The following is an 11,703-nucleotide window of genomic DNA, read 5'->3' as shown; positions in this document are numbered from 1 at the left end:
GAATACGATTAAACGACTGTGGCAGGGCACTGTCAGCTGGTGCCCACAGAACTTGCTACCTGTAAGAAAACAGGAACATCCAGAGAGGATTCTCCATCCTTGAGAAGAAATGTCCATCTCCAGAGTGTCTGACAGCTGGTCATGGAATCAGGCAGAGACTGGAAGAAACTTGGAAGGATCGTGAGAAATAAATAAATAAGTCTTCCCTGCAATAGGGAGTTTCGTAACGAAACCTGTTTTGTGCAAATTTAAATGCAACAGAACCCTGTTGTAGTAACGGATTTTGCCACAGGAGAGGGGCATGGACGGAGAGAAGAGGGGCCATGCCTAAACACCCGAGTTGATCCCAGCGAGGGGCCTTCAGTGCGTGTCCGCAGGGGAGGAGGGTGCTGGTACCTACAACACCGAGCAGAGGTGGTGGGAAGAGATGGGCACTACCAGCTTTTCCCCCCCTCTCGCTGCACCTGCGCTGGGCAGTGCCTCCTGTCCAACTACGCAAGGACAAGCTCAAGATGTTAAGTCAGTCAATCACCTACGTTTAGCTCTATTTTTGATTATTGCTCTAATAAAAGCAGACTTGCACAGATACGCTCAGAAAAAGCAGATCATTTCCAGCATCCAGGAGCGCTGCTGAGAAGCAAAGAGGATGTGGAAACCACTTACCCTACGGGCCAAGTCACCCCCGTGGGAAGAGGCACCTGGGCTCCTGTCACTACGATTCCAGGAGAGCCACCAAGTCCTCCTCCCTTTGCCATTGTGAGGTGGATTCAGAATTAAGCCCCAAGCCATCCTGTTCTGGGAAAGCACAGAGATAATTCCGCAAAAACAAGGGCAGACAGTAACAGTCTGCAGAGCCATAAATCCAGCAGGTAGCCTGTGGCTCCTGGCAGACACCCAGCAAGTCGGACAGGCCACAAACTACACTGTGCTGCCTGGGGCAGAAAGTCCATCTGTCACGCACAAGGGGACAACGCTGCTCTGCCACTGTACCTGCACCTGCCTCGCACCAGGGAATCCCTCCTGCACTTCTTAAGGGAATGGCTTTAATGTGCATTGTGTCTGCTTTTCCCCATCTGCCAGTCCTTTCCTCCACCCAGCTTTTTTTTGGGCTGATTTAATCAGAGTTGGTCAAGACAGAGGTTTCAGAGATGCTGAATTCCCATGAATTTATTGGAAACGAGTGGTCAGGCAGGAGCCAAACCCAAACTGGTGTCCACCTGGGGAAAGGGAGACAAACTCTGCCCTGCCCTTTGCCTGGCAGCAGCCAGCCAGCCCGGTGCTCCGTAGAGCAAGACAGGAGCAGGAGGGGGCACAGGGAGGTTGACCGTACTCTGGGCACACAGAGCACTGGGAATACTGCTGAGAGAGGGTCACAGGAGAGAGCTGGCTGTGTAGGAAGAGAAGCCAGCGTTAGCCTGTTGTTATGTTGCTCAGAGAACAGTTCTGCAGCTGCACAGCCCTCGTGCAAAACCACAGGGCTGATCTGACAGGCCTGGAATTGTTGCCCTATGCAATGGAAAGAGAGGTAGGGACGTGATCCGGCTGTGTTTTAGCTCCGGTCCTGCCTGGCCCACACAGTCACCACCTCAGGGAAGTGACAGAGGAGTCAGACCTGGCTACTTGCCCCAGGCACACAGGGCATCAGTGTGGAACGAGCAGCAGTGGCTGAGAATGAGTAGGGCATCCTTATAAATAGGAATTTACTCCCAGAAGAGCAGAGTACTCTGTCTGCAAGGTGCAGGAACTGAGGAGGGAGCAGCGAGGAGCTGCCCAGTGACAACCACCTTGTGCTTGTGCCTGCTCCCACCTCTCCTTCCTCACACGAATCGTCCCGCTTGCAGGACACCTGACACTCTTGGGAACAACACAGTTGTGCTTCGTGGCTCCTCGAGTTCACAGCTCACCAAATAACCCTTCTTTGTGCCACAACAGGAGAGTGAAACCATGAGTAAGGTGTAAGGCGAGCCTAACAGAAGAGCACACAGCTAAGCCTTGAGCTGAGCTGCAGGGGAAAAAAGCAAGCTGTGTTACAACAGAGACATCTATGAGTTATCCCTGCAGACAAAGCAGTGGAGAAAACTTTGCTCCAGTGCTGACAGACGTATGTCAGTAGAAGTGCACAGAGATACTTCTCCAAGAAAAGCTTTGTCTCAAAGCCACAAAATTAAACATTCTCCTTTAGCATTTAAATACATTAACTTTCTGAGGGTATTTACAAGTCCAGTTCAGAGCAGCAGAACAGCTAGACATCGGAGGAAGGGGAAGTGGCACAAGGCATTTGTTGTGCTTTTCCAAAGAGCAGGGCAACCTCTGACCACAAGGAACCAGGAAGATGGATCCTGGGCTGGGTCAGCGGAGACGGAGACGAGCCAGGCAGCGACTCTCACGCACTGAATTTGTCCTGAGGGGAGGGGTGGGGGGTGCTGCCCGTTTACAGCAGCCCCCCGGGCAGGTGTGCATGCTGGTGAGCACTTTGCATCCAAGCAGGTGTCACACACAAGCTGTCAGAGACCAGAACACTGGGGAGCGAGAAGCCTTCGCCATCGGACACTCTTCTTTCTCCAGCCAACATCCAGAACCAGAGGGGACATTGCTGCAAAGCAATTTCTCAGGTGAGATGCTGCAGGAGTGCTCGCTAGCTGGGGACAGAGGTTAGCACAGGTGTTGGCCGGGGGAAAGCTTCCTGCATCCCCAGTGAAGGGAGCAGCTGCACCAGGGGAGTCTCCCAGCACCGACAAGGGCTTCCGAGCATGGCCGAGAACTCCACAGACACAGCGCTCCATGTTGTCACCTGGACCTTCAACAACGTCGCTTGGAAACTTGGCACGTTCACATAACATCTGTAGGAAGGAGCTGTGTGGTCCCCCTGACAGTCTGCCAGAGGAAAACCAAAGTTTGGGTTGGTTGTTGTTTTTGTTGTTGTTGTCATTTTGCCTTTAAAAAGAAAAAACTGTAAAAAAATATTCTCTGAGATGCAAGGACGCTTGTACTTTGTACTGCCTTGGCCATCCCTGTTCATGTCACTCGCGGGTTCCTTGGAGAATCTGGTTCCAGTGGCAGCAGGACACCCTGCACATAGCTGGGACGAGCACTGTCCCCGTTCAGCCAGGGGAGAGCAGTCTGTCTGCGCCTGTCACAAATCTGTGACTTTATTCTCCACAGCTGCTGCAATCTGTTGTAGTCTATATCCAAGCTGCATCTTCTGTGCCGTTGGGTCTTCTTCCAAGGCAGTAATGATCTGCAACGACACAGAGCTGACTGTGCGGCCTCTCTCCAGCACACACCACTGCCAACCACCTCAACTCCATGCACAGTGGAGAGCCCCAAGCTGGAACCCAGCGTGCTCAAGACTAGAGTGGGTATGTAGTAATTTATCTCAAATCAACCACAAACTAAGTATTCTGGGTTTGTCCTAATAACTTACAAACTTCGTAGTACAAAAAGAATGCTTGAAAATGGTATCTTTAGTAAATCCCAGAATCATCTGGGTTGGAAAAGCCCTTGCAGCTCCTCCAGCCCAACCATGACCCTCCCCCTGACCCATCCCAACTCCCCCAGATCCCTCAGCGCTGGCTCAGCCCGACTCTTCAACCCCTCCAGGGATCCCGGGGACTCCCCCCTGCCCTGGGCAGCCCATTCCAACGCCCAACAGCCCCTTCTGCACAGAAATCCTTCCTCAGAGCCAGTCTAAAATGAATCTGAACTCACTGCATTTCATTGTTAATTAAGTTAGAGATAAGTCCTTTCCTGTGATTTCCTCCCTCCCCCTGTTATAACTTATGACATGGAAGTTAAGCATGCCAATGAAACACTACACAGCATTGTAATAGTCCGGTTGCTCTTAATAATTAACTTTTGAAGGTTTTTTTGATTGGATGGTAAAAGGAGAAGGGCATGTTCATACCTGCTGGAAACACACACTCACCTGGTCATAGTACTTATTGATGTATTTGTACAATTCATGTAGAGCCACCAGGGAATTGAGGTCACCTGAGTAATTCTGAATAAGAGAGGAAGTTAGATAAAACCGTGTGACACCTAACAACTGTCCTTCTAAATTCTGTGTCCTCACAACTCATTAGGAAACGTGCCTACTGCACTACACAACAGGGAAGTAGTGGTGAATTCCCTTCCTAGTGAAGTAGAAAAAAAGAAATAAAAATCACACATACTCCTTGCCCCGAATCCTTGACTACACTTCTCAGTGCTAGCTGGGCAGACCCTCACCCTCCTCGTGGTGCCACAAAGCAGAGCAGCCGCTGGGAATGGTCAGTAGGTCTGAGCAGAGCTGCACACAGCTGGAATATCTCATCTTTGCTTTACTAACTTTCTCTCAGCTGCACAGGTGAGGGGCCAGGGTGATTTCTGAAAGAGTTTTTATTTACCCGTGATAGCTCAGCCAGGGCAGAGTTCATCTCCTGGTCACTGGCAGAGATGGTCTGACGAATGTCTGCGTAATACCTGTGGAGTGGTACACGGGCAATTAGTGAATTGTTCCTATATGGCCTCCTCCTTGCTGCTTAAGCTACGACTCCTCAGGTTCTCTGCTTACCTTTCCACCATCTGCTTGTAGCGAGGAATGTCCCGGGCATAGAGCAGCTTATTGATCGGAGAGTCCTTGAACATCCAAAACCAGAGTTTATTACAAAAAACTCCATCATCATGCTGTGGACTAACCTTAACGCCATCACTGCTATTTTCTGTCATTCATTCAGGATCAGGGATTTTTATCCTCTGCAGAGAGGCACTTCAAATACCAGGCTCCCTTCTAGTAATGCAGTCTGAGGAACCGTGAGATGTGTTGGTGGAGGGACCTCCGGGATCCCTAGTCCAGCCTTCCACATGGAGCCGGGTGATCACCAGTACGAGATCACACCGACTACAGCACAGCTGATTCTTGAACTCCTCCAGAGATCCACCCATCCCACCTCTGGTGACCTGTGCAGGACTGTTCCACCCTCAGCACAGGGTGAGTAGGGGTGGTAAAAAGCTTTTCTAACGGCTGATCTGAATTCCCCAAGATGCATCCTATGACTTACACTGTCTGCCACAGTCAAACAGAGTTGGTCTCTGTCCCCCAGGTAGCTGTAAGCTGTGAATAAAGAGCACCCCTCAACAACTTCTGTATGTTAAACAAAATCACCTCCTCCCTCCTCTCTGTCCAGGAGTCCCCACCACTCTCCAGTGGCACATGGGAGCAAGGATGGGCCCAGCCTAGGTAAATATTATCACCTTCCCGGGGCTGCACTGCTGAACTCTGCACTAACCACGGTCCCTCCTCCCTCTGTACTCACCCGCCCTAACTTATGGTCAGCTATAGTACAGGAGTCCATGAAGGTCTGTGCGATGACCAGGAGCACAGCATCTACGTTATCCGACGTCTGCACATCAAAAACAAACTGGGGATTCTTGATGATGTTGATCCAGAACCGCAGGGGCAGGCTGCAGAGAGGACAGAAGCGCAACAGGGTAGCAGCAGAGGTAGCAGCTGCGGTGCTGAAAGATACTCTGAACGTCACCACATCTCCCAGCTTTGCGCTCCCAGCAAAACCAGCTTTTCACACCGCGCTCAGCTGCCTTGTGTCCCCGTTTTGCTCCTCCTCAGAGGTGGCTGTCACTTTGCAGGTGATCAGCTGTAGACAGCTCAGCAGTGCCTCCTCCGGGGCCCACAGGAACACTGTACCTGTTTGTTTTCCAGATATGGATGGTCTCCGGGTCTGCGATCCCGTAGTGTATCGCCTGCTCATCCAGTAGGTCAAAGAAGTATTTGACTGCCAGAGGGACGGGGCGGTTGGTACTGAGGATCACCTGGAACAAGTCATCCACAAACTTCTGCAGAGTGCCCTGCGGAGAACCGAGCGGGACAGAGTCAGCACAGGCAGAGCGGAGTGGAGAGCCCAGGCCTCAAGCAGGTGAGCGGTTACCCTGCTCTGCTCAGCAACCCCCCCCGCAGCCACCTCCCCTCCACTGCAGGGAGCGGGAGCAAAGGAGAAAGGAAGCCCCAGTGGTTTCTGGAGGAGAGACCAGGGAGAAGCTCATGAACAAAGCAAAACATGGAGGGGAGGCAGATCTACTCAGAGCCATGGCAGGTGAATCCCAGAATCATTCGGGTTGGAAGAGACCCTTGGGATCATCGAGTCCAGCCCTCAGCCCGACTCTACAAAGTTCTCCCCTACCCCACATCCCCCCACAGCTCATCCCAACGACCCTTAAACACACCCAGGGATGGGGACTCCCCCCTCCCTGGGCAGCCTGTTCCACTGTGAAGGGGATTGCTGCAGGGGGGAGAGCCTGCAACGTGATGGGATGGGACTGCTGGTGAGGGGGCTGCTGGCTGCCAGCAGCTGTGTTCAGCTGGGCAGGAACACGGAGAAGGGGTTTATTCAGCAGCAAGAAGTGCAGTGAATGTGGGAAGAACGCAGGCACTGCCTGGCAAGGTGCCTGGGCTGTCCCTTGAGGAACGGTACTACTGCAAGCAGGGCACTGCTGGGGAACCTGGATGCCAAAAGCTGACCCTTCCTTAAGAACAGAGCAGAGGGACAAGTTCCTGGGTCAGTTTTTTAACAATGACGCTGGAATAAAGCAAAAAGGAGAATGTGAGCAGGCGCTGTGCCTGATTTATGACTGCAGCTGAATCTGTACATGGCTGGTGTGTACTATCGGCATCATCTTGCTGCAGCAGGTAACGGGTCAGCCCTATCCCGGGTGGGGTGGAAGGTGAGCAGACAGGGTACCTGGTGTTGGTTTTTTTTTCTGTGGGACACACAGAGACAAACATGGGGTGGACAAACCATTTCTCACTCTCCTAGAGGCTCTGCAAAACTTAACCCATTAGTAGAAGTTTAGCACTGCAGTGCTGGGATCGGAGGGGAAACAACCAGCACATGCACCAACCCAGGCAAAGGGGCTCTTCATACACATCCCTGCAACCTGCCGGGGGATAGAAAGGAAGGCAAGATCCCAAGTCCAGTGCAATCTGTGCTGCTTCTCACCTTCATTGAGAGCAGACGTGTCAGGTAGATCTCTGGGATTGCCTTGGCTCGCTCCCGATCTCTTAAGCTCCCACGCCGATGCTTGGGAAGCTCTGGCTCTTCTGTTGGTTTTACCAGGTGCCAAAGTTTGATTCCCCCTTCATCTGCATCCTCCAGCATTGGTGTTTCTAAAACCAGCAATTGTTTACAAGGTGAGTGTTGGTTGTCTCAGTGGAGCTTGACTAGGTGAGCCCCAGGGAAGCAAGATTTCCCAGCATGGCAGAAACACAAATAAGAAGGAATCTCTGGAGGCCTCTATCCAGCCTTCTGCACAGAGTACAACTGTTGTAGCGCTAGAGCAGGTTGCCTTTGTCCACCCAAAACCTTCAAGGTCTTGGGAACTTCCCCAGACAGAGATCCCCCACCACCCCAGTAGTGTGTTCCACGGCTGTAAAACCGCTTTGCTAAAGAAGTTTTTTTTCCAATTTGAACCTGTTAAGCTGCAGCCTGTGGCTACCGTCCCTCGTGCCACGGGGGCACCCATGGGGCTGTTTGCTCTGCCAGGCAGGAAGGTAACACTTGGGCCACACTCAGCACCTGAGGCTGTTGGGATTCCTACAGGTTGCAGACATGCACTGAGCCCTAGAGAGTCACAACTAGAGAATTATGCTTATCCTGTGTTTTCATGCCCAGCCTGGCTTTCCTCTGCTCTTTTCTCTCACCTGCTATAAAATCATTTTACGAGAACAGGATGTCAAACTCACTCTCTCCTGGGATGTAATCCTGATTCTCCCTATGGATGTGCTTGGTCAGGCGTGGGACCAGTGCCACTGTTGCTCCATCAGGCACCTGCACACAAACAAAAATCAACATTCAAAACAAACAGCATATTTCTCATCAGCATAAGTCAGCAAGCACCTGTAGACCAAAACAGACCATACCATTACTAAGGGACAGAAACAGGGATTTTTGGGGCACCATCACTGTCTTTCCTGATGGTGGAAGAATCTCGTTTGTACCAATTAAAAAACCTGATGTGCAAAGTATGATGAAGATGATAATACTCAGGGACTGAGGTCATTCACATCTAGAACACGTTGCAGCAAAGTGTGACATCTTGGTGCAAGATACGACACGTTGGTGCAAGGTAATTAAAACCCTCCACTTTCCATTCCTAGAAGCTACTTTGCAGGTCAGTGCACTGTCACCCGCTAACTGATTTGGGCTGGAACATGAACAGATCCAGCAACGTTGTCTTCATGCAACATGAATTTGTGTGTCTCCTTCCAAGCTCTACCCCTGCCCAGGCCGCAGGTATGGGTTAAGGAGGGGGCTATGCTTGTCGAAGTCAGAGTGCAGGCCACAGCACTAATCGGAATGTGCTGCTGCGAGAAAGCTCCATCTTTTTGATGGAATCCACCAGGAGCCAGAGTCACAAATAGAGCATAATGGTGTGTAGAAGATGAGAGACAAAGCAGTGGCAGACTGAGTTCTGACCTTGTAATGCTGAAGAGTGTTCAGGCGTTTCCAAGTTCCTTGAACAACAGATGTCACGTCCTCATCAGAGAGTATCAGATGACCTGCCAGCCCCGATCTCCACTCTACAGCCATTAAAACACAGAAAAAGAAAAAATGAACTGTTCATCTCTGAAGTCTGCTGGGCTTCAAACGTGGTTGACCTCGTTACACGCCCACTGATCCCCGCCAACCTTTACCCAGGCTATTTCACAGACAACATAACCTGAGCAAGTGCCTGCAACAGTGCTGAGTCCTGCAGTCACGGGACAGTCTCTGAGCACAGGGACAGGCGGCCTCGTGGCCTCCTGGGTTCCACTTGCCAACTTCCTGCAAATTCTGTCAGACTGTGACTCTTCAAACAGGTGATTCAAACCACAAATATGCAGCCACAGTCCTTGTTAGTTACTCTTCTCCCAGTACCTGCTCATCTACAAGTGTCACCACTATTCAGCCACAGCCAGAGTGAAGAAGGTGGAAAACTGAGTGTTTTCCCCTCACACTGTGTGTCCTACCTTTCATTAACCACTGTGAGCAAAATCCTCCCTGACGTAGATTACCAAGATGCTGCTATTCACTCCACTGGTGGGAAACGCCAATCTACGACTAGAGCATCTCTGTGCTGCACTCAAATCCTCCTCCTCTTCTACATGTTCTCTATGCTTTTTTTTTTTTTTTCCAAGTCTGGCAAAGAACACCATGAAATGGAAGGAGCTGGACCCACCTGCTTCTTTCCCACCCCTGCCCCTTGCTGTTAGCCTCTTTCCATGCCCCGCTGGATCCAGGCAGAGTGCAAGATTCTCGGTCAGTGCCTCTGCACACTCAGCAGACAAACACCATGTATGTCAGGGTGCTGGGCACAGAGAGCAAGCAACCCCCTTTTCCACCTCCTCACTGAGTTTTGGCACCAAGGAGCTCTGCTCACCCAGGTCCAGGGTGTCTGGGTCTGGTCGGTGACAGTACGGCGTTCCTTTATAGATCTGATCGAGGATTTTCTCCTTCACCTGTGTTATGGTGTCACAGTCTAGCACTTTCGCAGAGATCCCCTGGGAGTCCTCTGCCCCTCCTGCAGCAACTCCTGTTTGTGTCAAAGCATTTAAGGTCTGGGGAAGAAATGAAAAGGTCACAGCTACTCAGCTGATAAGATTACATCTGACACATTTACACTTTTGATGGTTGGCATTAAGGCAAGTTAACAGCTAGCCCTTCCACTGGAAGAGTTTCAGAAAAAAAAACCATCACAGATTTTAAACACAGTCTTCTCAGTCTTTTGTCAGGAAGCCAGTTCAGCAGCACTGAGGAAAGGCTTCACAGAATCATCTGGGCTGGAAAAGTCCTTGAAGCTCCTCCAGCCCAACCATGACCCTCACCCTGACCCTTCCCAACTCCCCCAGATCCCTCAGCGCTGGCTCAGCCCGACTCTTCAACCCCTCCAGGGATCCCGGGGACTCCCCCCTGCCCTGGGCAGCCCATTCCAACGCCCAACAGCCCCTTCTGCACAGAAATCCTTCCTCAGAGCCAGCCTGACCCTGCCCTGGGCAGCTTGAGGCCATTCCCTCGGGGCCTGGCGCTGGCTCCTTGGCTCCAGAGACTCATCCCCCCTCTCTGCCCCCTCCTGGCAGGGAGTTGCAGAGGGCCAGGAGGTCTCCCCTCAGCCTCCTCTTCTCCAGACTGAACCCCCCCAGTTCCCCCAGCCGCTCCCCAGCAGACCTGTGCTCCAGACCCTGCCCCAGCTCCGTTGCCCTTCTCTGGCCACGCTCGAGTCATTCAATGGCCTTTTTGGGGTGAGGGGCCCAAAACTGAACCCAGTAATTGAGGTGCGGCATCACCAGTGCCATTGTACCATCAGAAATTTGATCCCCTTATTTCTAGACACAGAGCACAGCACATACACCAGATTACTGTGGTGATGGCTCCTCACAGCCCTAACCAGGGCAAAACTGCCTGATTTAGCAGAGTTCATGCTGCTGGGATAGACCTGGCTCCCAGGAGACAGCAGCAGGATGCTGTACTTTGGGAGCAGAGACATTCAGCCCTGTTGCCTCAGAGAGCCCAGAGGGAACAGAAGATTTGGTGCTTACCAGAGTCCGGTACTCCAGGTCCTCTCTCAAAAGGCGGTTGTCATTCAGGGTGTATTTGGCTTTCCCTGTCACCCAGTCGACTGGCCCTTTGTCAACCTGGTGCTTGATTCCTCGAAACAGCATGTAAAGGGGCTCTCCAACAGAATCCTGGCACAGAAAGGAAGGAGTTTCACCTGAGAGAAGTTCAGCTTGCTGCTTCCAGCAGAGCTTGGAAATGTGGCCACCCGAGCAGAGGAGGAACAGGACAGAGGATGCAGCAGTTAAGCCACAACAGCAAAGGCAGAGCCTCTGCCCACAGCTCCTGCTCCAGGCACAGGGAAAGCGCACGGGCCAGCTAGCAGGTGGAGGCACAAAACCAAGGTGTTGCTCTGCCTCCGTGTCAGTGATCTGAGAGACTCTCCTTGCCACCCCCTCTCCAGGAAGGGAATTAGATCAGAATCTGTCCTCCCCACACACAGACCAGCATATCTCAAGATAGAGGAGCCGCATGATCTGGAGAAACAGCGTCAAAACAACGAGTGGTATTAAAGCTGATTTCAGTATCCCTGTCCCCCGTGAACAGCCCAGGTGTCTCATTCCCCACCCTGAGATACAGGATGACTCTGGCACTATTTCAGCTATGAGCAAAACACAAAGCAAAGCTGTGGCTTGTCTTCCCTCCTTTGGCCCCCCTACACACAAAGGGACAAAGAGCTCACCCTCACGAATGCGTACAGGCAGATGGACATCCAGTTGGTCAACAGCTTCTCTACCACTGTTTCTGTCCTGAAAGAGAGTGTGAGGTTGGTCAGAGGACTATGGTGTAGAACAGGGAGGGATTTGGAGATAAAGGTCACTGCCCTTGAGAGGAGAGCACACTAAATGATGATACAGGATCAAGGGAGAAGAAAAAGGGACTTCAGAGACCACTAAGGTTAATGCTTTTGATACCACTTCTTTGAGGCACTTTTTAGCCTGAAGGAGGCACCAAATTACAGAAGTGGAGAGACAAGCAAGCAGGGGCACAGAAAAGCCGCTGGTAGGTCTCAAACAAAGGAAATTTGTTCAGATCAGAAGGATGTACCAGACAGGAGGCTAATAGGGATTCGAACACAGAAGATATTTCAGTTTAGCTTCCAAACATGACATGACCATGA

General features: G+C 51.5%; 1 protein-coding gene across 5 annotated transcripts in view; it reads right to left on the bottom strand.

Annotated features, from left to right (window-relative positions):
* Window positions 1-3,113: 3,113 nt before the first annotated feature.
* Window positions 3,114-11,703, bottom strand: part of PLXNB1 (plexin B1) — a 79,288-nt gene continuing 70,698 nt past the window's right edge. For all 5 annotated transcript variants that reach the window (XM_074914375.1, XM_074914373.1, XM_074914374.1 and 2 more), the window contains 12 exons: window positions 11,266-11,332; window positions 10,568-10,714; window positions 9,412-9,589; window positions 8,469-8,572; window positions 7,736-7,820; window positions 6,993-7,159; window positions 5,684-5,844; window positions 5,295-5,442; window positions 4,553-4,617; window positions 4,386-4,461; window positions 3,926-4,000; window positions 3,114-3,238 (listed from right to left, as the gene is read on the bottom strand). In XM_074914375.1, the coding sequence (XP_074770476.1) occupies window positions 3,134-3,238; window positions 3,926-4,000; window positions 4,386-4,461; window positions 4,553-4,617; window positions 5,295-5,442; window positions 5,684-5,844; window positions 6,993-7,159; window positions 7,736-7,820; window positions 8,469-8,572; window positions 9,412-9,589; window positions 10,568-10,714; window positions 11,266-11,332 (1,378 nt within the window). In that variant the 3' untranslated portion in view covers window positions 3,114-3,133. The remainder of the gene's footprint in view (window positions 3,239-3,925; window positions 4,001-4,385; window positions 4,462-4,552; window positions 4,618-5,294; window positions 5,443-5,683; window positions 5,845-6,992; window positions 7,160-7,735; window positions 7,821-8,468; window positions 8,573-9,411; window positions 9,590-10,567; window positions 10,715-11,265; window positions 11,333-11,703) is intronic.

The sequence above is a fragment of the Athene noctua genome, chromosome 10, assembly GCF_965140245.1.
Source record: "Athene noctua chromosome 10, bAthNoc1.hap1.1, whole genome shotgun sequence".
Lineage (NCBI taxonomy): Eukaryota > Metazoa > Chordata > Aves > Strigiformes > Strigidae > Athene > Athene noctua.
The sequence above is the reverse complement of the archived record's forward strand: the minus strand, read 5'-3'. Positions and strand labels throughout refer to the sequence as shown.